The 23,248-nt window shown below is 36.9% G+C and overlaps 1 protein-coding gene across 1 annotated transcript in view; it reads left to right on the forward strand.

Annotated features, from left to right (window-relative positions):
• Positions 1–23,248, forward strand: part of spop (speckle type BTB/POZ protein) — a 70,590-nt gene that overhangs the window by 22,068 nt on the left and 25,274 nt on the right. The window contains exons 2-5 of the mRNA XM_026207903.1: positions 196–322; positions 18,143–18,476; positions 20,168–20,289; positions 20,414–20,565. Of these exons, the coding sequence (XP_026063688.1) occupies positions 18,399–18,476; positions 20,168–20,289; positions 20,414–20,565 (352 nt within the window). The 5' untranslated portion in view covers positions 196–322; positions 18,143–18,398. The remainder of the gene's footprint in view (positions 1–195; positions 323–18,142; positions 18,477–20,167; positions 20,290–20,413; positions 20,566–23,248) is intronic.

Raw genomic sequence — 23,248 nt, forward strand, 5'->3', positions numbered from 1 at the left:
GGCAAGTTTCAGATATCAGACGGAACACATCACTGAACAACTTCAAATCATACAATTGCTTTGTTTGCTCTAAGAAATGTCAAAAATGGGTGGTTTCAGTTTTATAGTTCCCTTTATCTGTACTCTCATTTTGTGGCATGTCTCTGTGACCTCACTGCGTTTCATAATTCTCTTTTCTTCTGCTTCTTTTCTCAGATCTCTTTCTGGATCATTGAAAATCCAAACTTATAAGCACTCGACAGAATCTGTGAAGCTGAGAACTTCAGTGGAGGGAGAGGAACGGCTGCCACGTGATGCCACATCTCTGCCTCATCACCAATAGGTAAAAAAACATCTGGGTAGCGGGTAAAAGATGTGTTCAATCCAATGAACTTGATGAATTCAGAAAATAAGAGAAAAAAACTTTTACATGGCTGTTTTGTACTTTGTGCTTGTTGTAAAGCTTAGGGACACTTGTACTACAAGCTATTTGGCGCATGAGTGGAGTGATTCAAATGGGGAAATGGATTGATTTAGGGAAGAACAAGAAGAGAAAAATAAAATGGGCCTCTTTAATGGGTAGAGAAGGACACAGAGATTTTGCAGAGATGTGAAATGGATGCGAAAAGAAAAGGAGATGAGCAGAAATGAAAAGGTGAAGGTTTGGCGCTGAAGGATGCAGATTTGAGCATCTCGATGACAATGGGGTAATGAAAGTGGCATTTTTTACAGCTAATAATGGACCGCTGGGTGCTGAAAGGCTGCTGCATTGAAGTAGACAAGGGAAAAATCTTAAATGTTAAGACTGAAAGGAATAACATGTGAGAAATAATGTGTTTTAAATGCGTTTTCTGTGTCAGACCATGTACCCGCATCTAAGAGGTGAAGGACTAGCACCGAGCGCACAAACCAACTCGTCCGCCAAGTTAAAACGCACCGCCACACACCTCTCTCTCAGGTGCGTGTAGTACGGATGACCCGGTGGTGATCACAGGCTTGAGTGCATTACTACTGACAGGATAATTAGCCGCTCACGACCTTGTGTCTGTTTTTATCCCCGTCTCTGTTCTCTACATCTTTTTCAGCATTAGCCTATGGCTCTTTTATCTCTTAAGAGCGGCACACTGTCTCTGTCTTTGTCTCCCTCACTGTAATCGATGACTGTGAATTGCTCGTATCAAGATAATCCATGTTATAAGAACCTTTTTTTACTGTTCTGTGTTTTAGCAAACGCACATGCATGTAGGAATGCTAGTGTGAGCCATAGTGATGTAAGTGGCATGAACGATTTGTTATTTGTCCATATGTGGGATTTTCTGATTAAACGTTTTACACTATAAATATAGTTATTATAGTTTGTTTAAAGGAATAATTTTCCTATTTATGTGATATTATGCTTCTGTACCATTTTATCATTTGTGTCAACTTCCTCAAATTCTTTGAGCAGTTCTTCTCTGAATCTGTGATGTAATGAAACTGTAGTGAGGTAGTGAAAGCATGTCGATTATTGGCATTGAAGTGAATCCATGTAGATAATTGTGGTGTTTTATTTTGCATCCTTAGTGTTTTTGCACCAGAGTGGTTGTAATTTAGTTTTACAATACCATTTTCCACCCTCTCTCTGTTATTTAGTGTTAAACAGTCTGTTTTAGTTTGAAAACTTCAGTATGTACATTGCCATGAAAATGTCAGGGTCTGTAAAGGCATCAATTATGCAAAGTTCACTTTTAGATGTTGCTTGAACATAAATATGTTGACTGTGTGTAAACAAATCACCCTAATGATAAAGATCCACCGGCTCCTTTTCTTTTAATCCCCATAAATCATAATCTCTGTCTGTAAAATGACATCACATTTAAAAGGCCCTGTCCCAACTGTTGACGGACACTGCTGTATTAGCAGAGACACAATATCTGCCATGTTTATCTGCATGCTAGAGCATTTAAAAATAGCATTCAAGTAAGAAATGCCTTGTTTAATCTTTAGATGTTATTCAGTTCAGAGCAGTGAGTGACTTACTCAAATTTTTCTCTGCTGATCTAATCTAAACATGCAATTTCTTTCCCAGATGTTTACCTGCATGGTACGTTGTTTCAGCAATGGCACTGTGATGTGACTATTGTGCATGCACATTGGAGAAGGTTTGATGCAGGGCAAAACATGTACATATTTTTGTTTCTTGCACGGTTCTATGTTTGCCTGATATAAAGTCATTAATTCTGATTTAAGGGTTCTTAATGTCCCTTGTAGTCAAATATCTTATACCTTAAAACTCATCTTTGATTATCAAAAATACATATTTAAATGTTTTTTTCTTGTGAATTTTTGTTTTGTTTACTGTATTAAATGCAGAATAATAGCATACACGGGTATTGACTGATAAAGCTATGTTTTTATTAGCGGAAAACTGCAGTGAATACTGTAACATTTGTTAAAGTTACTTACTTGACGATGTTGTGTTGTAAAATGCTTTTAACTTGAATGCAGCTATTTGTGATTCCGATTGGCAACAGCAAGGAATAGGAGAAAAGCACCGAAATGGAAGATTTGTTTGCAAAAATAAATGCATAGTCAATTATATGGAAATATTTTGGCTACAGAAAGGATGAAGTTGGAGTTCCTTTAAGTTTTTCAGCCATTTCTTTGCTTTTCTTCGCTTTTAAATGGCTTGAAAATGCCCATATTTACATTGAATTAGCGGAAATTAGTAATTTTTTTGAATGGACAGTAACAAGAGTCCAACGACAAATTGTAGTGTCTTTTCTCTAACTTAACTAAATAATTTAACTATAAAAATACAAATGACGGTGGGGGCCAGTGCTGCGGTGGACAAATGATGAAACTAGTTTTGCGTCAACACAAACTATCGGAGCAAGCTTACTGCACTACTTCATTCACATATGAACTCCCTTATTTTAGGGTAAGCCGCATCATTCATTATTAATATAACGTATTAGATCCTTGATTTGCCTGAATTGATAGTAGGGCTGTAAAATCCTTTTAGAATTTCGAACATTTGTCGAATTTAAAATAAAAATCCACATTTGAATGCAAATAAAAGTTGCATTTGCATTTTAGGTGTGCCTTAAAGAGGCTGTCTTATAAGCCCCAGGTATACTTCACATTCCGTGTTCCATTTAGTCTCATGCACAGCTGCGTCCTCAAAGACGGACGAGCTCGACACGCTGTACCGTTTCTGCCTCATTCACCCTACGTATGCGTGAGGACAGCTGAAGTATACTTGACCTTTATCAGTGGTGCACGAGATGTGATGACGATGTAAGTGTCATTGCATTTTAAGGTTTGTTATCCTATTCCGTTGAAGTCACTAGAAAAAAAAAAGAGAATATCAATGTGGAGAAGATCTTGTTTACATCAAAACTGAAACCAAGCCGTTCACACAGAACGTGTGTGTGTGTGTGTGTGTATGTATATATATATATAAATAATGTAATATATATTTTTTTTATGCTTTGAATAAACATTTACTAGTAATGTTTTGCTCATTGTGCCCTCTTGTGGCCTTATCCTAACTGAAATTCTGCATTTTAAGTTAAATATTATCAAAATTCAAATAATATTCTAAGTACAAAATTTGAATTTAGTTTTTCAGCTTGTTTGACAGCCCTAATTGATAGAGTAAGGTGAGTCAAATATTGTGTTACAAAACCCACAATAAGGCAAAAAGGAAAGTCTTTTTCAGGGTTTTATTAGTGTACTTTTTATTATATTTATTTTCTAAAAAGATGCCTGTAAAATCACTTTTTTTTTTTTTCAGATTTTTGAGCAATTCAAGACGTTTGATGAACATTCCTCTATTTCTACACATCATAATACATTCCAGAAAAAAATGATATTGCAATCCAATATCGTGCAGTCCTACTTCACAGACATTACTGTATGTTTTTGTAACTTGTAAGGGGGTGGGGAGCAGCAGCTTATTTGCATATAAAGAAACAGACATGAAAACAGCGTGTTTCTGCTTGCACTCAAAAAAGGCATTTTCAAAATGATATAATAAATCATGTGTGGTGTACTTTGAGCTGGAATTTCACAGACACATTCTGGGGACACCTGAGACTTATTTCTTGTAAAAAGGGACATAATGCGTGTCCAGGAAATATTTTTGAAAGCTAATGGGATTCATGTTTCAGTGATTGCGTAATATAAATGCTTTCATGCAGTGTGACAGTGCTTTACAGACGTCGCCCCAGACATGCAGTGGTATCCCGGAGTGTGGGGAGTCAGTTTGTTTGCAGTGACAGAAAGCCTCTGTTGAGGATCCGTTTGCATGTTACAGCACTCAGCCTGATTTAAACAGTGACTTCCTCCCTATTATTCAAGAGGCGTAAACACATGCAGTGTAAAATCCTTCCTGTTTCAGATGTTGCCCGAAACAAAGGCTGCGCTGAGAGGAGAAAGTCTCATGCTTCGTCTCTTACAGCGCCTCACATCCTGCTTTTTTAAAATAAATTACCATTCGCAGCTTATTTAATTCTTTGAATTTTATTCCCTTTCACGTTCTGGTGTGTGTACATGGGCGGTGGATGTAGAATATTCAGTGGTGTGTGTGTCTGCATCAGGTAATTGGATGGTGGAGTGTCACTGGGGCTCAGTTTAAAGCCGCATGCAGATCCCACAACTATACAATCGTACACACGCTGTCACGCAAACTCCTACATTTACTCAGTAGGGGTAAAACTGTTCACATCCAAAAAAAATGGGAACCATATGGTTAGCCATCCACAGTTCTGAATGTATGTTTGAACCATGGTTCATCGTGTTTTATGATTCTTCTGAAAATATAAAAACATTTGTATCAATTTTTAAAGACAATTAAGATTATGACTTTCCACTTACAGAGGGAAAGAAACCGCAAACCCATGTAAAATTGATTTGATATACAAACATGTGAATACAAATGACTACACTTTGTAACATGTCTGTGCATACATCAAACTCACACCATAGCACTAGTATGTGACAAACCTGTTTGAAGATCTCAACAGATCTGTTTTTGCTAATTATTATTGATTTGCATTACTTAACCTGAACACATCCTTTAAGATGGTTAACAAATTAGATTATTAGTGTTTGAGCTTGTATTGGATATATCTCTCAGGTGTGTGATACTCAAGTTAGCTAAAATTCTATGTAAATCAGTTTATGTGAAATCTATTATTTTATGAAAAATTGTAATTTATGAAAAATGTGTCTTGTTATAAATTACTCATAACTGCATGTTTATTTTTTACATTTGACCTTGATTTTTATCATTTAGAAACCCTAGCCCCATCGGATCTGTACATCAGGTAATCAGTATCTGATTGATGGATCAACATTTCCACCCTGTGATTTCCACCCTCCTCTTCTTCAGTTTAAAAAAACTGTTCAAAAAGATTCATTTGTACAGGGAATCCGATTGCAATAGTCATTCTATAGTTCTATATTCTACATTCCTGATCCTTCCTGAAGTTAACTACCTTGGTAACTATTAATAGCAAACTATTAGTAGCAAATTAGGAATTTGAGAAAAAAATCATAGTTAATGGTGTGTTAATAGTGAGAACTGGACCTTAAAATAAACTGTGATCAAAAACATTCCCAGTTTTCCATTAAACAATCTAGTCTGGATCCTGGAAACTGAGGCAGAAGAGAGCAGTTAACCCTCTCATATCACCATGGCAGCTCCTCGGCCTTAACGGCTGCATTTTTGCTGTTGCTTAGACAGCATGACAAGTTAACAGAAGACTTGATCTTAATTGGGCTCTGCTGAAGGCACTTTTATGGGTTTGTGTGTTTGAGTGTGCACATATCCGTTTAGGGGCCAGTTCATTGATGTTAACTTTTAAAGTGTGGGTGTTGTGTGTAACTGGGGTTTTTTATTGGCTCAGTTATGGTGGATGCTAGACTTTTTGGGACTAGTTTATTTCTGTGACTTTAAACTCTGCTGGACTACAGGAAGGATGCTGTCACCCAATCTGTTTTGAGTTAACTTTGTGATGAGTTCATGGGGAGAGGGATGCTGGGAGATTCAGCACGGCATGTCTTAAACTTAGTCTTCGTCTGTGTCTGGTCATAATAATCAGATATTTCTTTGTGCTTTGCTGTCTCTTGTTTAGCCATCTTCATGTTTAGCTGTCTGTACAGTTAAAGCTTAATTTATATGCACCCTCTGCTCACTGCTTTTTGAAGTGAAATATGATTCTAGTAATTGCTGGCAATTAATTATCTTACTCTATCTATCTATCTATCTATCTATCTATCTATCTATCTATCTATCTATCTATCTATCTATCTATCTGTCTATCTATATAAAACTAGCATTAATTGAGACATTTTGTAGCTCTTTTTTTTGTCTTATTTGGATTATATTATATTATGTAAAATGAAATCTCATACACAAATGCGCACACATTTCTTTTTGTTTCTACTCGTTGATTTGGTCCAGTTTGCAAATGAGGGGGCTAGCTGGTGCAAATATCCAATTAAACATACCAGTTTTATCTTAATGTGAAACTTTGGTCTTAGTGCTGCAGAAATCATTTCAATTTGCACATTTGTGCAGGTTCAAGGATATTCAGGGATCCCTGCCAGGTTTGTTTGGCTTTTCATCATGCGTGGAAATGTGTCCCCTTCTTACTTCAAGTTTTTTGCCAACTACTAGTTATGTTTCAGAGTACGCTTATGAGGAGGGAAAAAGTTGTTTTGCCCTTCAAGAGTCTCACCAGAAGAAGAGTAAAACAGAGACACGATGGGCTTTCACACATGGCTCAAGCTCGGCTGGTGAGGAGTGTTCAGATGTGTGAGCGTGTCTCCTCTTTTCTGTATGTGTGTCTGGAAGGAAAGAAAGAAGGATCAGCAGAGATGAGACACAACTGTAAGGACAGCTAAAGAAATTAGCAGCTACTGAGGGGCTTTGTGTTTGGCACATTATGTGAGCAGGGGCTCACGCTAATTATAACACTTTTATGCTTCTAAGGAACACCTTTGAAATCTATTGAAGGGGATAATTGAGCCTGGAAACGTGTTACCTGGCAAAGTCAAGTTGAAGGTCATTACTGAAAATAAAAAAGGACCTGATGATCCATTTGAGAGTAAATCCTTTGTTTCTAATGCAAAGATGTTGTTTTAACTCTGCTGATGTGCTTCAAACACCAAATTCAGCATGAACAACAAATTAGAAAAGGACCTGAGGGTGAGCCTTGGGGAACTTCTGACAATTTGAAGGGGTCTTAGTGGGTACTGCTTCTACAAAGCTGATTGGAAAATCCATGTTTTTCCACTCTCTAAATTGCATTTAAACTCATCTATTGTATCTTTTTTCCTGATGTTGTTTTTTTCTTGTGCTTTCAGGTGGTAGTCCTCAGGATTTTATTTCGAAGAATATTTTTTAGGCTCATTTTGGATGATGTACAGTGTAGGGTTGAGCCGATAGACAATGCCATCATCCATCATCGACTGCTGATAGACATCACGATGTTGAGCTGACATCGTGATCCCCATACCCTCGCAATACGCCGCATCCCAATACAGTGTTCAGAAAGAAAATTATGCATATGGAACCCCTAAAGCAGGGGTCATCAACTATATTTGTCAAAGGGCCAGAATTTTTCTCTGCAGTCACTGTAAGGGCCAGATACTTGTAATATAAAATAAAATTCGAATTGTATCTTAATATGTTATTGTTTGATATACTAATTCTAATTGCAAATTTGTTATGTTTTACATATTACCTGTACTGCATCAAGCCACCAGGGGGCGATAGTGATATTTTAGGCTTCATATTCGTGAGGCTGTCAAGCTTTCCATCACTGTCACATACAGGTCGTAGTTTGTAGGGCTGAACGATATATCGTTATCGTATCTATATCTAGATATGAACTTGATGATATTACTATCGAAAAAAGCAACGATATAGACTATATAGATTTCCCCCTGCATACAACTCTGGCAGTCACAACAAACATCAGTTTTACAAGTGCCCTTGAATGCACCGCTAAAGCCAGCGTGCGCACACTGGCTATGGCATGAAGATTGGATATTCCGATTGTCAAATACATGCAAGTGGAAATATATTGTTGTTTAAACACCTTTTATAACGATCGCGTTAGTTGAGCTGTATGCGCGATGGGCGCCGCCTTGTTATATGCTGCAGACGCAGCTCAGAGAAACGGATCTGTTGATTTACAACCTCTGTTTACAACACGTGAATTCATCCACTTCTCCCGAAATACTTAAAAGTGGCTGGTGAACTGGGAATAGAATATGTAAACACTGAAGTTACTTACACAATGTGTATCTGATACGTGTCGAATTATAATGGAAAGGATTATTATTACCTCTTCCATAGACATCAGTGTGTATTTTACAAACTCTAAATGTATTGTTTTTTTTTAGTACTTATGTGAATTTATATGTTTGAAACCTAAAATAAACAGTATGTGGTTGAAAACACTGAAAAGTTGTGATATATGACAGCTCTGAGCACACCTGTCTATGGCTAAATTCATCATTGGCCGCCCCCCAGCCCCCCCGTTCCAACGTCTACGCACACTGTACAGAGACAGCGGATAAATTAGAAAGAAAGAAAATGAGTGCGGGAGATGATGCGGCCGGTGGAAGTGCAGTATCTGACTTGGTGCCAAAACATAAATCATCTTCCATGTTTGGAAGTATTTTGGATTCAGAAAAGATGATGTAAACCAGAGTGACGTGTTGTGCAGGTCGTGCTTAGCAAAATAACACGTAGTCATATCGTATTTTATCGATATCGAGATATCTGGCATAAAAATCGAGATATTAATTTTTTTCCATATCGTTCAGCCCTAGTAGTTTGTGGAGAACACTAGAAGAAAGGTCTTCTGAATTTATTTGAATGAAAAATGGCTCTCTAAGAAAGCCTTTTGCGAAAAGTTTAAAGAGAACCGTAGTTTTAATGAAGAATGGACTGATTAGTGCATATTCATAGTGCCTACTGTTAGAAATGCTGTACCTGTGTGCCTCATTTGTTTGTTTTTTCTTCTCGTTAGATTTAAAAATAAATAAATATGGAACTGACCCGAATAATCGAATATTCGTTTGGTGGGTTTGTATTCGAATATTCGTTTTTTTATTTTTCATTTTTTTTGCACACCTGGGATCCTCCGCGAAACGGTTCTCATTCCCCCTTTAATAAGGCCAGCGACACACACTTGCTGCGTGAGCATCTCAGGCGCGCTTGAGCCACGCGGAAAATGCGTGCATGCTAGAAATAGAACCGACGCGATGTTTCACTGTCGACATCGTACGATGCTAATTTTGTAGACCTCGCCCAAACCTTAATACAGCGCAGAAGAATAAAAGGCACCTTTGTCCTGCTTCCATTGTTTTCAATCTTGGATAGAATTGGATTTGGGGCATATGAAAGATTATATTATCGACACTCTTAAATTGTTTTATTGAGCCTTAAAAACCCTGTTGAATAAAAAAAAAAAAAATGACAGTGTGATAAACCGTGAAGAGGGAGGTATTAGAACAAGAACAATAGTTTGTGTAATTTAAATATATACCATGTTAACAAACAGTAAGTTAACTGTGCTTACCTACACAGCTCCACTTCTCTCTAGCTTTAGAGGTTGGAGATGTACTGATTACAGCTGTGGGTTGTGGTGGGTTGTGGCCGACTGTTTTTGCTAACTGTGTTGTTCTGATGGATGGCAGGCAGCGGGTCCCAGGCAGGGGGCCCCCCTGTGGGGCCAGTGCCCTTTCAAGAGCGACACACTAATGCATATTGCTGCAGTGGAGAAGAACAATAATATCATTATATGGCACAAGGATTGACAACTGTGTGATAATGTGCTTTTATTTGTAGTACAATATTACTATGATACAGGTCTTTACATTATTAGGGTTGGTTTTTAATTTGTTTTTGAAAGTCTCACAATGATTTTATTTGATGAGAAAAATATTATATTTTATTATATTTTAAATTGAAAATTTGCATAAATATGAAATAGGTTTTTGTGTGTTTATATATTTTTATATTATAATACATAATCAAGTTAATTTGCGAAAGCACAGTAGCCCAAAACATAACTTCTAAAGACCTTTTATGTTAGAATAAGTAGTTAAATATATTTGAAAAAATTTCACTTTTTGCCCAAAAGACTAATAGGTTCATAACATCATGTGACCACATTGATAGAGAGACTATTTTGCCATCGTGATCCCCCGAAATTGATAACAGAGTTACATTAACCATGTATCATGAATGGAGATCATTGCATCAAATTATGATATTTTACAAGCCCAGTGAGCAGCAAGCCAGCCTATTTTATGCAAGACAGACAGGATTCATTATAGTGTATTCCATGTTTTGTATAATTAGGTAACCACATTGAGGGTGAGAAGGCTATATATACACATGTATTCATGTGTTCGTTTACAGCTTAGATATTTTTTACACTGGTGTAAACTTGAGAGAGTCAGCTGTCTAATTGATCTCACTGCAGTAGTGTGCAATGGCAACTGTTCACGCACACACCACGACTCCCTAACTGTGTCTTAACAAGAGAGACACTGCCACTCTCTCTTTCAGTAGGGGGGAAAAAGACTAGGTCAGGGGGTTTTCTTCCACTGCAGCGAGTTATCTGAAAAATTAAGATGCAATTATAGGCACTATTTTTATATGAACTTGATAATGATTAGATATGAAGCAAATTTGGACATTTCTAGTTCCACACATGTTAATATGAAAAAACTTCCAGGGTCTAGCTTTTTGGCAAGGATTACTTGTATGTGAGTGAGAAAGGTCTACATTCTCACCCTGAAAGTTTTCTGCCTCAGTGTCTCTCTTCTGGCATCAACTCATCCATTTTAATCAAGCTGATAAATAACCAACTTCATTTATCCTCAGAAGATTGGAGGAAATGAATGTTTGGATGCATGAAATGAGGGTGTTTCATGCTGATAAATTTTCACTCTGTCTCCTCAAGTTATATACTGCAATCTTATTGACCTGGAATGCTCAGACGCTTGTTTTTTACAGTTTGTCCGGTATATTGTAGAGTCTCAAAGGGTTAATTTGCCCCAGAATTGTCCATTTATTCATTCTCACATTGTTCCAAACCCATAAGACTTTTGTTAAACCTTGAAACAAAATGTTTTTCTCCAGTGCTCTGTTTCTATTTTAATCTTTAGTGTACCTTCAGGTCTTCTTGCGTATTGCCAGTTCTCATGTTGCCTGTACTTTTGCCACCACTTCCCTCTGTTGAAAATCCCTTACATAAATGTTGATGCTTTAAAAATGCGTAGAGATCGTAACAGTAATGCAGTGAACAGAGTGGTTTAATCCAAGTCTTTTGAAGAGAAACTATCACTTTCTATTATAAAAGAACAGATTTTTTTTTTGATTTTTATTCGGATGTAAACCTTAATCAACAAAATTCTTGGTTTTAAGGTCATGTCTAGTAGTCTTTTTTTCAATTAATAGTTAAGAAATTGTTTTGTCAGCCAAATTTTGAATAGGTAGGTTGTTTTCATGAAATGGTCCATTGATGCATCACTCGGTATGAAATCTGACTTGACCCAATTTATTTTCCTAATACGTGTTCTTGTTAATTTTGTATTTATATATTTTATTTCAATGGAGAAATTATTTTATTAAAAATATGTATTACACCAAAATATGTTGAGTTTCTCTGTACGTAAAATTGATTGTCCTGTTTGATTCAGAAATGTCATGTGGAAGTAAAGTGGGTTGCAATCAACATTTTATGCTGATTTTAAATGTGGTTTTTAGATGTCAACCTGACATTGACCCTGAATGTATTTTAGCATTGCATAGGGGTTTGAATAAGGTCAAATAAAAAAAAATAAGTTACTCTTTTCCAACATATCCCTTTCATTCTGTGTCTGTGGAGAGAGAAAAAAGAGACTGGATAAAATTAAACTAGAAAGAAGAAAGTCTTTGAGAAATTTGACCCATCTTCCCAAAGTTATATCCTCCCTGTAGACCCTTCCCCAAACCCATGCTAAACCCCTCCCCTTTCTATATTCAGCCACTCCCCTTTTGATAGTGTGCAGTTGATGCGTTCGCTATGGGAGGAGCTTAAATAAGTGAAAAGTCACGTGATGGTTCTCATTTCCTCACAAGAAGCTCAATCCAGTAGGGAGAGTCTGCTGGGTGGGGCTGTACTTCATGTTTCTCTTTCAAGTCTCAACTAAAAGAGAATTTGAGCGCAGAAACACTGTGTGTTTTTTCTCCCTCGCTCTCTCTCCTCCCCTCATTAATTCATTAATTATTTTGGCTGGGTAACGCTTGCAGTAATGAATTCCTCGAGGGCTGAATCTCCTTGCCTGGCACCCGTCTCGTCCCACCCGCCTCGTATGTGCCAGCCGGTCTGATCTCAGATGCTGTCTGACACTGCTTTAAACTAATCGGGATTTAACCAAGTCACTTGTATCTAAGGCTGTTGTAACACTTGTTTCTATTGCTTGGTCAGACATTCACTGTGTTAGATTTAGATTAGATTTAGCACCAAAGTTGTGCACACTTTGAATGTCCCGTTGTCTGCTATGAATGTATCCCAAGATGCAAAGCATGTAAGCTGCAACTCTGAAGGCTGTTTATTCAGAGAAAGCAGCAATGAAAAATGCATTATTTTGTAATTTGTGGGTCCGGGAGCAGGCAAAGATGCAAATTATATGTTCATCGATAGGGATCTGATCTTTTTATGCAGACTCGGGTGTGAATTCATTGAAAAAAAAAAAAAAATGCGTTCACACCAAACAAACCAACTGTACTGTGACTTCAAATGGATTTTGATTATCATAGTTATGTTTGTGAATTGTGTGGTACACATCAGTCACGGCTTGACAGTGTGAGAATTTCACTCTTTACTTTGTGACTAAAAATAAATATGTAAAATGCATTAAGGAGTATGTGTGTGAAAGAAAATATAGGTCCCTGCAGATTATTAAAGTCTTACATTCAATTATGCCAAGTTTTAAACCTCTTAAATGGTAGAACATAAGTCGTAATTAATTTAAAGAGGTCTTAAAACTTCGATTGTCTATAATTGAATGAAAACGACACTGTTGCATGTTCTGTGTGCTTGTGGTTTTAGAGCAGTTTGCAGTTACTGTATTTATGCCTGGTGATTGCTTATGATGTATTGTCGATGAATTATGACAATGTTTCTATTGTAGTAGATGGTGCATATTTAGTCTTGCTCATCTGATAGGAAGTAGTAAAGACATTTTAAAATAAGAGGATATCAGGCTTGTTTACAGTAAAAAGTCATACATCATGCAGATTATATTTTTTACTATTGGTATTTCAAATACATAAACTACATCTGGCATTTAAATAGAAAAAATATAAATGATTCATAATTGTTAAAAGCAACTGTTTTGAAGCAGAACTGTTAAAAGCTAGTGCAATTCTAGTGTAGTCAAATAAATTGTCAATTTGCTTAGAAATGTTTCCTCATATCCCTTTATTAAAAACAAAAACAAATGATTTGATCACTTTTCATTGTGCCCAAGTTCTTTGAGCACTCCTACATTTTTAAAGTAGGAGCACTAGTGCTTCTTTTAGAAAAAAGCATCAAGCCCTGTTAGTATATTGACCAAATATGGATTAATGGCTGTTAAACATGAATATTTAAACATCAGCAGTCTCTTAAATCCCTAGATGAAGTGTGCGTGGTTCCGGTTATGAAGTCATATATTGAGTAGTTTGCAAACTAATGAACAGGATCACATGTGAAACATGCGGTTTCTTTGATCTGGTGTGTGTCTGCGAGCTCAGATCCCCCCTCTCATACCTCTCTGATAGCTGAAGAGTGTGTGCATTCTGTTTGTGTCCTGTGGATTATCGTCTGTTACCAGGCCCAGACAGGATCACAGGATTTTCTGCACTGATTTAGGTGTACATTTGTGGAATGCATTTAAATACACCAAAAGTGCTGCACTTTTCTTATTGGTAACTGAAAACAAATCACCAAAACTTTATGAATACAAACTAGAAGTTGGCTAATAGGAAGTATGGGAGATTTCCTGTAGAGTTGAGTGTACACTGAATCTGCGAGGGTCTGCCTGTTAGACTGTTGCATTGACCGTGCCGATAGATGAGGATACAAAGACCACTGCAAATGAAGTTCAGAAAACCGTTAACTGGCGACACATGATGGGAGACACGCGCGTGAAAATTAATTGCCAGGAAGTCAGTGGTAATTTGAATTGCAAATGGACACCAACTTGTTCCCCGACTTGAATGATTAATATTTTATTGTTTTACTGAGTGAAAATGCCACAAGTGTTTTTCATCAGAAACAAATAGCAGAAAGGAAGGAGGGGGGAAAAAGCGAGATTGGCTTAACTGATAATAATGAGTTGCAAGGTAATGAATATCGTCTCTGAGCATTAATTTTGGAGTGTGTAGTAGGGCTACATAATTATTTTGTATTTATGGCATCAGAATCAGAATCACGTTTATCGCCAAGTACTGTATGTATACATGTACAAGGAATTTGTCATGGTTAAGTGTATTGTTTTCTGTGTACAATTTAGCAGCATTGTGAATATCACAATTCTTTTTAAACTTGAAGTGAAGTGACACACAGCAAAGTACGGCGACCCATACTCAGAATTCGTGCTCTGCATTTAACCCATCCAAAGTGCAAACACACACACAGCAGTGAACTCACACACACACACACACAAACAGTATACACTGTTTTACTCCTCTTTATTTACCTATGGCGGCTAATGAAACGGAAGTCTCACTCATAGGCTTACTTCCATGTTGAGGAAAAAGGTGGATAACTTGCTAGTGTCATTTTATAAGTAAATTTCATATTGTCTGTTGCTTTTATATTGTCTGTTTTAATTGGAATAGAAATTGTGGTGACTTGATAGGTTTAAGTTCTGTAAATATAATTAATTGGATTCGGTTGATTTCAATGATGCACTGAAATGCTTTCCAGAACAGACAAAAAATAAACTGTTTTGTGCACAGTGTGGATAAGTTATAACGGACATAATATAAGACACACTGACTACATAAACACTTCACTTATCCCAGTTTCCCAGATTTAATTAATACCATTTTTCTTTTTTTCTCTTTTTTTATAAAATTGATTTAATAATTGTCACACCAAAAAATACTAATTTATGATATAAAAAAATAGAAATTTGTAGCAGAGAAAATACTTTTTTATTACCATGTATTATTATTTAGCTGCATAAGAATTGTTAAATATCCTTTTTTTTGTGTTCAAGACTTTGTTCAAGACTTTTTATATTTTTTAAATGCATTTTACTTAAACTTTTTTTTTCACATCTACTTGGTTGAAATGACTATTCAGTCAAAACGACTCCTTTAATTGGACAAATCATTTGTTTAAGCAAACAATATAAGCAAAAATGTAAATATTGAGGTGTATTTTTTTGTTAAATAGCTGAAAAAATATTGGGTATGTTTTAATCACCCAGCTTTAGTGTGTAGGTGGGAAATGGATGAGTTGCTCTGTACTTCTGAAAAGTTTTGAATTGACCTTTTCATTCTCCTAATATTTTCTTTTCTTCTCTCCTCCCCACAATACACTTTGTTTTGCACTTTGTTCATGCTCTTCCACTCTCATTCTCTTTCAAATCGTCACACAGTTTACAGAAGGTTCTGCCGGGCCGTGGTCTATCCTTTCAATCAGATGCTAATTAGGGGAAAGGAACGTCTCCGTCTCTCTGGCTCGCAGACGAAGGAACGTGCAGGTTGAGTGAGAAAGTGGAAAGAGGAGCGGAAGACAGTAAAAAATGGAGAGAGGAATGGAAGATGAAAGGGTGATGAGGTCGCTTCAGATTGAGAAAAGAGGATAATACTTGTGTTTTTTTTCTTTAAAATTTAGCTAAAATCAAAGGTCCCCCAGTCACCGTGTCTGGGAAATGTTCAACTCTTCATAACTTTGTGATCTGACCGCCGAAAATCTTGCTGTTCTGTGAAGTAAATTAAAAAAAGCTACCTATAAGTGACTTATTTTAATAAAGACGTTTCTGCCTAGCTCATGACTGTGAGGGCCTTTGACCATGTGTTCTTTAAACATTTATAAATGTCATTCATGGAGCGAGAAATTAGCTTTTCAGCTTTAATTGGTTATCAGTCATGAGCTTGCCTTAGACTGTTTTTACATCCTTTAATTAGCCCTATTAATGACTTGCTGTGCTGTTAGATAAGTGGCTAGTTTGGTGTTTCTGGTCAGTTCATTAATGGCTAGGGTGTATCCGGCTAACGATTAAAGTGCCTTAATTAGCAGCGGTGAGAGGAAAAATAAGGATTAGTCCCGAGGATTGGTTTTATTTACTTATTTATTTTTGGTCTGAAGAAAAAAGATTGAAAAGGTTTAAGGTTCAGATGTTTGAGGGGAAATGAACAAGAGAGCCAATAGAATGATGAATGCACTTTTCTCCTGGAAAAGAGAGGGATGGCTGTTTCACACAAGGGGAAAAGAAGAAATTGTGTTTTCCTCCAGCATTATAAACATGTAGCTTTGACTGATTTAAACTCACTGTAGTTGCTGATGGTGCTCCGGAGTCTTCAGAGGTCTGGCTTTTACTCTGACACCAGTGGCAAATGTAGACGTGCTGAACCAGATATCAACAAAACATATGTTGTAGAAAACTGTAAACCTTTTTTGCCATTTGTACAAAATCATCTGAGGCTTTTTTTTTTGGTTTGGTCTGACAAGCTACGCAGTATCGCATTCATTATCGCAGATGCGATTTAGCACTAATCACGGAACCAGATTAACTGACTAGATGCACATGATCATATCGTTAGATATATCGCCCAGCCCTAGTAAGCATTATCTGGTCACTTCACTCACAATGACTTTAAAACATTATTATTATTTTAATAATTTAGAAATTAGAGGTCGACTGATGTATCTGTTTTGCCGATTAATCGGCACCGATAGTTGAGTGGTGAAACTATTGGTTATCAGTAAAAATCCATGATGAGAGTTTTTCCTGGTTGGGTCCACTGCTGGAGCAGCTGAGAAGGTCCTCTTTATACATAAAAGTCCCTATAGTCTTTGTTTTACAGCACGAGACCGGCCTAGAGGAGGAATTCAATGATAGCATGTGCAATTTTATTTAGACACGTGATACTGCTCGCTGCACAGAGCAATTCAGAGGCGATTTAAAACATAGACTATGAAATGGTGTGTACACAGTATACTGTGGTGAATGTTTTCATATAATTACTAAGTGATTCATTTGTTGACTAGATTTTATTTTCTATTCCGTATCCATTTTAAAAACTATCGGTTAATTTATTGGTATTGGCCAGTGTTGTCCAACCTAGCTATCGGTATCATAAAATACAATATCGGTCTACCTCTTGTAGAAATATATGGTTTTCTAATAAAATAATGATTTTTTTAATATATTGAATTATTAATTGTTGTACATGAACTAAGACAATCTAATACTATTTAGGCCTGGGCGAAAAATCTATTGAATTAATTAATTTGAATTTTTTGTTACAGGCGATTTAAAAAATAAGTAAATCGAGTTTTTGTGTAATGGCGCATTTTGGATCCCTGGAGCTTCCGTAGCATTAGTTTCACATGGCAGTATGGCAAGCGACAACAACAACATCATAGCACACAAGAAACAGCAAGCGACAACATGGCTACCGGTGAGAGTTGGAAGTTTGTTCCCAAGAAAGGAATAAAATCATCTGTTGTTTGGAACTGGTATGGGTTTGCTGTGACAGACGTGGAGCAAGAGACCCCACACTGCAACATTTGCCTAAAGCCCATCGCAGTCAAAGGCAGCAGCACCACAAACCTATTCCAACACCTGAAACAGAGACATCCAGCCGAATATGAAAATGGGGGTTACATTTGTCTTGCTTTTTGATTTAAATAAAAGCTAAATTTGCTTTAAGTTGTCTGCCGTTTGTACCTATTGCTTTCCTTAAGTAGGGGGGAAAATCGAAAAAAAATCGGAAATCGAATTAAAAAAAATAAAATCTGAGATTTTCGCCCATTTCGCCCAGCCCTAATACTACTACTAGTAAAATTGTTTTAATTCATTTTATTTAAATTATTTAGAAGAATGAAGTTTAAAGCTGTTTGAAATAAATTCTCAATCTGTTTTTGCTTTTTCTCTACTACAGATTGTAAAGCAAATGAACTGGACGACTCACTGAAGAACACATCAAGGTTCTGTTTGCATTCTGTTGATGTTCTCTGGGTTACGCTGAACACGAGTGTGTGCCCGGATCCTGGCGGCGGCTGTGAAGTACACATGTGTGCGTGTGCACTATCTGCCTTTGAGTGAGTAATCACGTGTGTGCACTTTCTCTGGGACATCCTGCGGTGGCTGGCGTAGTGACCCTCCGCCTACCCCACCCTCAACGTTCAAAACTGGCGATGTCCAGGGTACCGAGTCCTCCGCCTCCTGCAGAAATGACCAGCGGCCCTGTGGCCGAAAGCTGGTGTTACACACAGGTGAGTGTGTGTGTGTGAGTGTGTGTGTTGGGGTAGTGGGTTCTTAGTCACTCTGTGAATCCCTGTGTGTACTCTGCCACAGGGGTGCTCAATTCTGATGATCCACCTTCAGAGTTCGTTCCATGTCTGATCAAACACACCTGAACCAGCCAATCAAACTTCATGGGTTTACTTGAAAATTACTGGCAGGTGTGTTAGAGCAAGACTGGAACTAAATTGTGCAGGAAGCTAGATCTTCCAGGTGCAGATCGGAGCACCACTGGTGTCCCAGACACACATTAAGTCTCGTTTGATGCTAAAAATGGCCAATCAATGGGACCATGTGGGAATGGCATCCTTTTTTATCTGCTGAATAGAATTATACAAGTAGTTTTGAAATAACATTTTAAAGGTAAAATCTATTTTGTGGTAATTAACCTATGTGTTGTTTAAAACCCCATGTGACTTCCATTTTGTGGAACACAACAGGAATAGTTTATAAGTATGTTAATCTTGCTCTTTTTCATTAAAAATATATATATTTAAATAAAAATAAAAAATAAATACATTGAAGGACCAAAACACACCATTAAAAGTCACTGAAGTTTTTCTACAATTTTTTAAAATATATTTTTAAATAAGTTATGCTCACAAAGCCTGCATTTATTTGATCAAAAATAAAGTAAAAACATAATAACGGTTTTCTCTTTTAAGTTTTTTTATTTATTTATTTATTTTTTAAATATATTTTAAAGAGTAATATATTGTTGTGATGGCAAAGTGATCCCTCAGAAATTGTAATATGCTGATTTGGTGTTCAAGAAACATTTCTTACGTTGAAAACATTTGTGCTGCTTTTTAAAATTTTAGAAACTGTAATACGTTATTTGTTTAAAGATTCTTTGAATAGAAAGTAAATTCAAAAGACCAGCATTTATCCAAAACACAACTTTTACCAATATTTGATATAAGCATTTACATTTAAATGACATGTATTCATTTAGCAGATGCTTTTATCCAAAGCGTCTTACAAATGAGGACAGTGGAAACGATCAAAAACAACAAAAGAGCAATGATATACAAGTGCTATAACAAGTCTCAGTTAGCTTAAACGCAGTATACGTAGCAAGGGCTTTTAAATTATATAATAAATAAAAAGAGAACCGATAGAATAGAAAAAGAATAGAGCAAGCTAGTGTTAAGAGTTTTTTTTAACAATAATAATATAAGCATATTACTATAATGCTTATATTACATTATTATAATGCGTATAATATAAGCATTATTAAACCTTATATTTGTTTGAGAAAGCATCTTTGTATGCACCTGAATGATCCGAGTATGTGTCCGTTTGTCTAAAAATATGTAATGGCCATTATCTTCTCTGTGTTTTGAGTGTGTGTGACTTCAGGATCCTCCGGCGTGCTCAGAATCCCCACCACTAGTGAAACATGTTCCATTAATGCTTTCATTTATCTTGCCATCTTTCTCCCCCAGTGTTTTTGTTTGAGGTCTTTTTATTCCTTGTTCTCCCCATCCTGTTTGTTGTCAGAGCGCATTAAGATAAAAGGCGGTTTTGATGTGTCGCTTTTTGATGTCTTGGCCAACACTTGCGGATCTAATGTAGGAAAGGGGGGAAAAAAAAGTAGATGGATAAATGGAAGAATGAAGTGTCTTGTCTGTTATCTTCTTGTGTGTTTGTGTTTGCCCAGATCAAAGTGGTTAAGTTCTCCTATATGTGGACCATCAACAACTTCAGCTTCTGCCGGGAGGAGATGGGCGAGGTCATCAAAAGCTCCACCTTCTCCTCGGGAGCCAATGACAAGCTAAAATGGTAAGACTGGGAGGAGCACACATGGATTTGCATAATATTTCAAGTTTATTTTCTTTTTTTCATATAAACTTTTAGACTAAAACAAAGTGTAACTGCTGATGTAATATTCTTTGTTTTGGAGCAGGTGTTTGCGAGTGAATCCTAAAGGTCTGGATGAAGAGAGTAAAGATTATCTGTCGCTCTATCTGCTCCTGGTCAGCTGTCCTAAGAGCGAGGTTCGGGCGAAGTTCAAGTTCTCCATCCTTAACGCCAAGGGCGAAGAAACCAAAGCTATGGGTGAGATTTTTATTTTTGTATTTTTTTGGTGAAGGAAGCAGTAGGATAGTTGGTATTAGCTTCCTTATAGAAGCTGTCTTTTGTCTTGTGTCCAACCATTTTCAAAAAAAATAATAATTAGCAGCTTAAAGATAGCTCACTTCATTTCAGCTATTTAATTATTTCTTATATATAAACCATTTAAATAGGTTTTAAGCCAAAATAACTATGTATCATTTTAGTTGATATAAATTGCTCCTACAGTGGTTTTTCTCCACTTCTTGTCTAGTATATAATTCGATCTCCTTAACAAAAAAAAACCCTGTGCATAAGCAGAGGCAAATTTCATTCCCACATACTCATCACTATAAGTATTTTATGAAACATTTATTTAATCAGAGAGCGTGTTTGCAGACTAGCTCAGTATTTCTTGATCCCTTTAGGGACCTGTAGATCCTACAGACACGGATACCTGCGAAACGAAGTTAATCACAGACTGGCATTCCTCTGAATGTGTGAATGGTGCGCTATTTTCTGTGAAAGTAATAACATTCAATGTGAACTTTTCCCCTTGTAATATTAAATTTGAGGCAGGCGGCAGGGTTTTAATTGAGATTTTTTGGGGGTGATGGCCTCCAGGCTGTCCTGTTTGATGGGTTTAAGTGGGTTTCAGGGGGTTTGGCTTTCAGCGTCTCTGAATTACAGTCGCTCAGATGGAACAAATTTATGCCTGATTTTGCTTTTCTGTTTTTTTTTTTTTTTCAAATAATATTCATAGTTGGGTGTATGTGTTTCTGTAAGGTGTTTTTGTTATTCTCATAGGAAAAAAATATTTATGAAATCCTGGTGTGGATTTTAAAATCTGGTGAATGCACATTTATAAATGTAAACATACCACATTGAAAAAATCAATGTGCATATGATATGAGTGTGGGAATGTGAGTGTTAGGTCAGTGAACTTTGTAGCTTTGAAGGTTATGGAGTTTATTTGTATGTAGAGAAGAAATGGTGAAATAGAAATGTGTGTTTTGTTAGGAGCTTTAGTCTGAAACAATATACAGAGCTACCAAACTTTGCTATTAGTTTGATTGCATCATATAATAATTGCATTTAATAGTGTTCATCGTCTGTTTGATTGTCTTTAATTGATTTTTCTGTACATTTCTGCCCTATGAACATTAACTGACATTCACCACTGATAATTTACTACTAAATATTGTAGAAACGTAATTTTCCCGTAAAGTTGCTTTGCAATGATTGTATTGTAAAAAGCGCTTTACAAATAAACTTGAATTAACTACTTTACTCAGTTTTTGCTCTGTCCAAAAGTTCATTATTTCAATCAAAATGGAAAATTCTGCCATCGTTTACTCCCCCTCATTTCAATCCTAAAGGTTTTTTATTTTCTTAATGTACAGATTGCTTTTTTTTTTTTGTCTATCTACAATGAATGAGGAATGTAGTTTTCAAATTGTAAAGGCAACAAAAGTTTATGATAAAAGTGACTCTATATGACGTGTACGATATTCCAGGTGGTTTGTGACTGAAATGTAGGCAGTTCACAGCTAATCTTGCCTTCCGTTTATCTGTTAAATGCTGTGACTAATCACTGAGTGAGTTAAACATGTGAACTGGACTTTTTTTTTGTTTTTTTTTAAACCTACCTTTTTTGTGAACTGAATCAATTGCCAAGGACAGCTGGGACAAATGTCAAGATTTTAATGAAATGTGAGTATTATTCCTTACACAAAGCTATCGAATGGCTGCAGAGGACATGACATATATCACACCACATTTTGATACTTAAATGCTGCTTTTTGTCATTTTAGACCATGATGGATCTAGTCTTCATCCACATCTATTATATTTGAAAGGATGTCAAGACTATTCAACTATTGTGCTGGACAACATTAGCTTTGGAAACAAATGTTTTTCAACTTGTGTGATTTTTAGGCAAGGTAGGATTAAGCTGGTAAACCGCCCCTGATTCGTCCTTGCGCAGATTCAGGCGGTTTTATACAAGCCTGTATTAATGTTACACAAAAGACGGCCTGGAGAGATGAAACTGAGGTGTGAGCAGCAGTCACACTCTCATCTTTTTGAAGAATCTCACATATGGGCAGAGGAACGGGAGTGAAAGAAAGAGAAAAGGGTGCCAGATTGTGGCAGCGAGATGAGATGAGAGGTTGAACAACCCCGTCTCTCGTTTTCCAATTTTCTCATTTTCTGCACCTTAATGGGCGAGAAGGCGCTCCTTGTGTTTTGCCCCGCACTCTCCCCCTCTCCTCCATCTCTTTTCTCCACTCAACGTTCTCTCCATTTAGTGCCCCTCCGGAATTAGGGAGGGGGTGACGTGCTTGGGGCGTCCCCGGGGACGTGGGAGCACCGACAGCCACCGTACAGAGATGGGGAGAGTTTTTAAAGCGGGACGGAGGATGAAAATATGGCAGCAGAAATTGCTCTATCGGTTCTGGATCATTTAGAATCCAATTTAATCCTGCCCTCCTCCTTAGGGAGAGCGAGATGAACGAGGGGGGGGGGGAGGTGGAGAAAGTGAAATAAAAACAAAGTAAAGTGCTTTAATTAAGAGGGCTGTGAGAAGGCACTGGGACTCTGCAGCATGACTTGTGTTTATGGAGTCAGTCATGGGCATGACGACGAACAAATAGAGGTGCTGAGGAACCTGGTCTACTCTGAGGTTCAA

This window comes from Carassius auratus, chromosome 28 (genome assembly GCF_003368295.1).
Source record: "Carassius auratus strain Wakin chromosome 28, ASM336829v1, whole genome shotgun sequence".
NCBI lineage: Eukaryota > Metazoa > Chordata > Actinopteri > Cypriniformes > Cyprinidae > Carassius > Carassius auratus.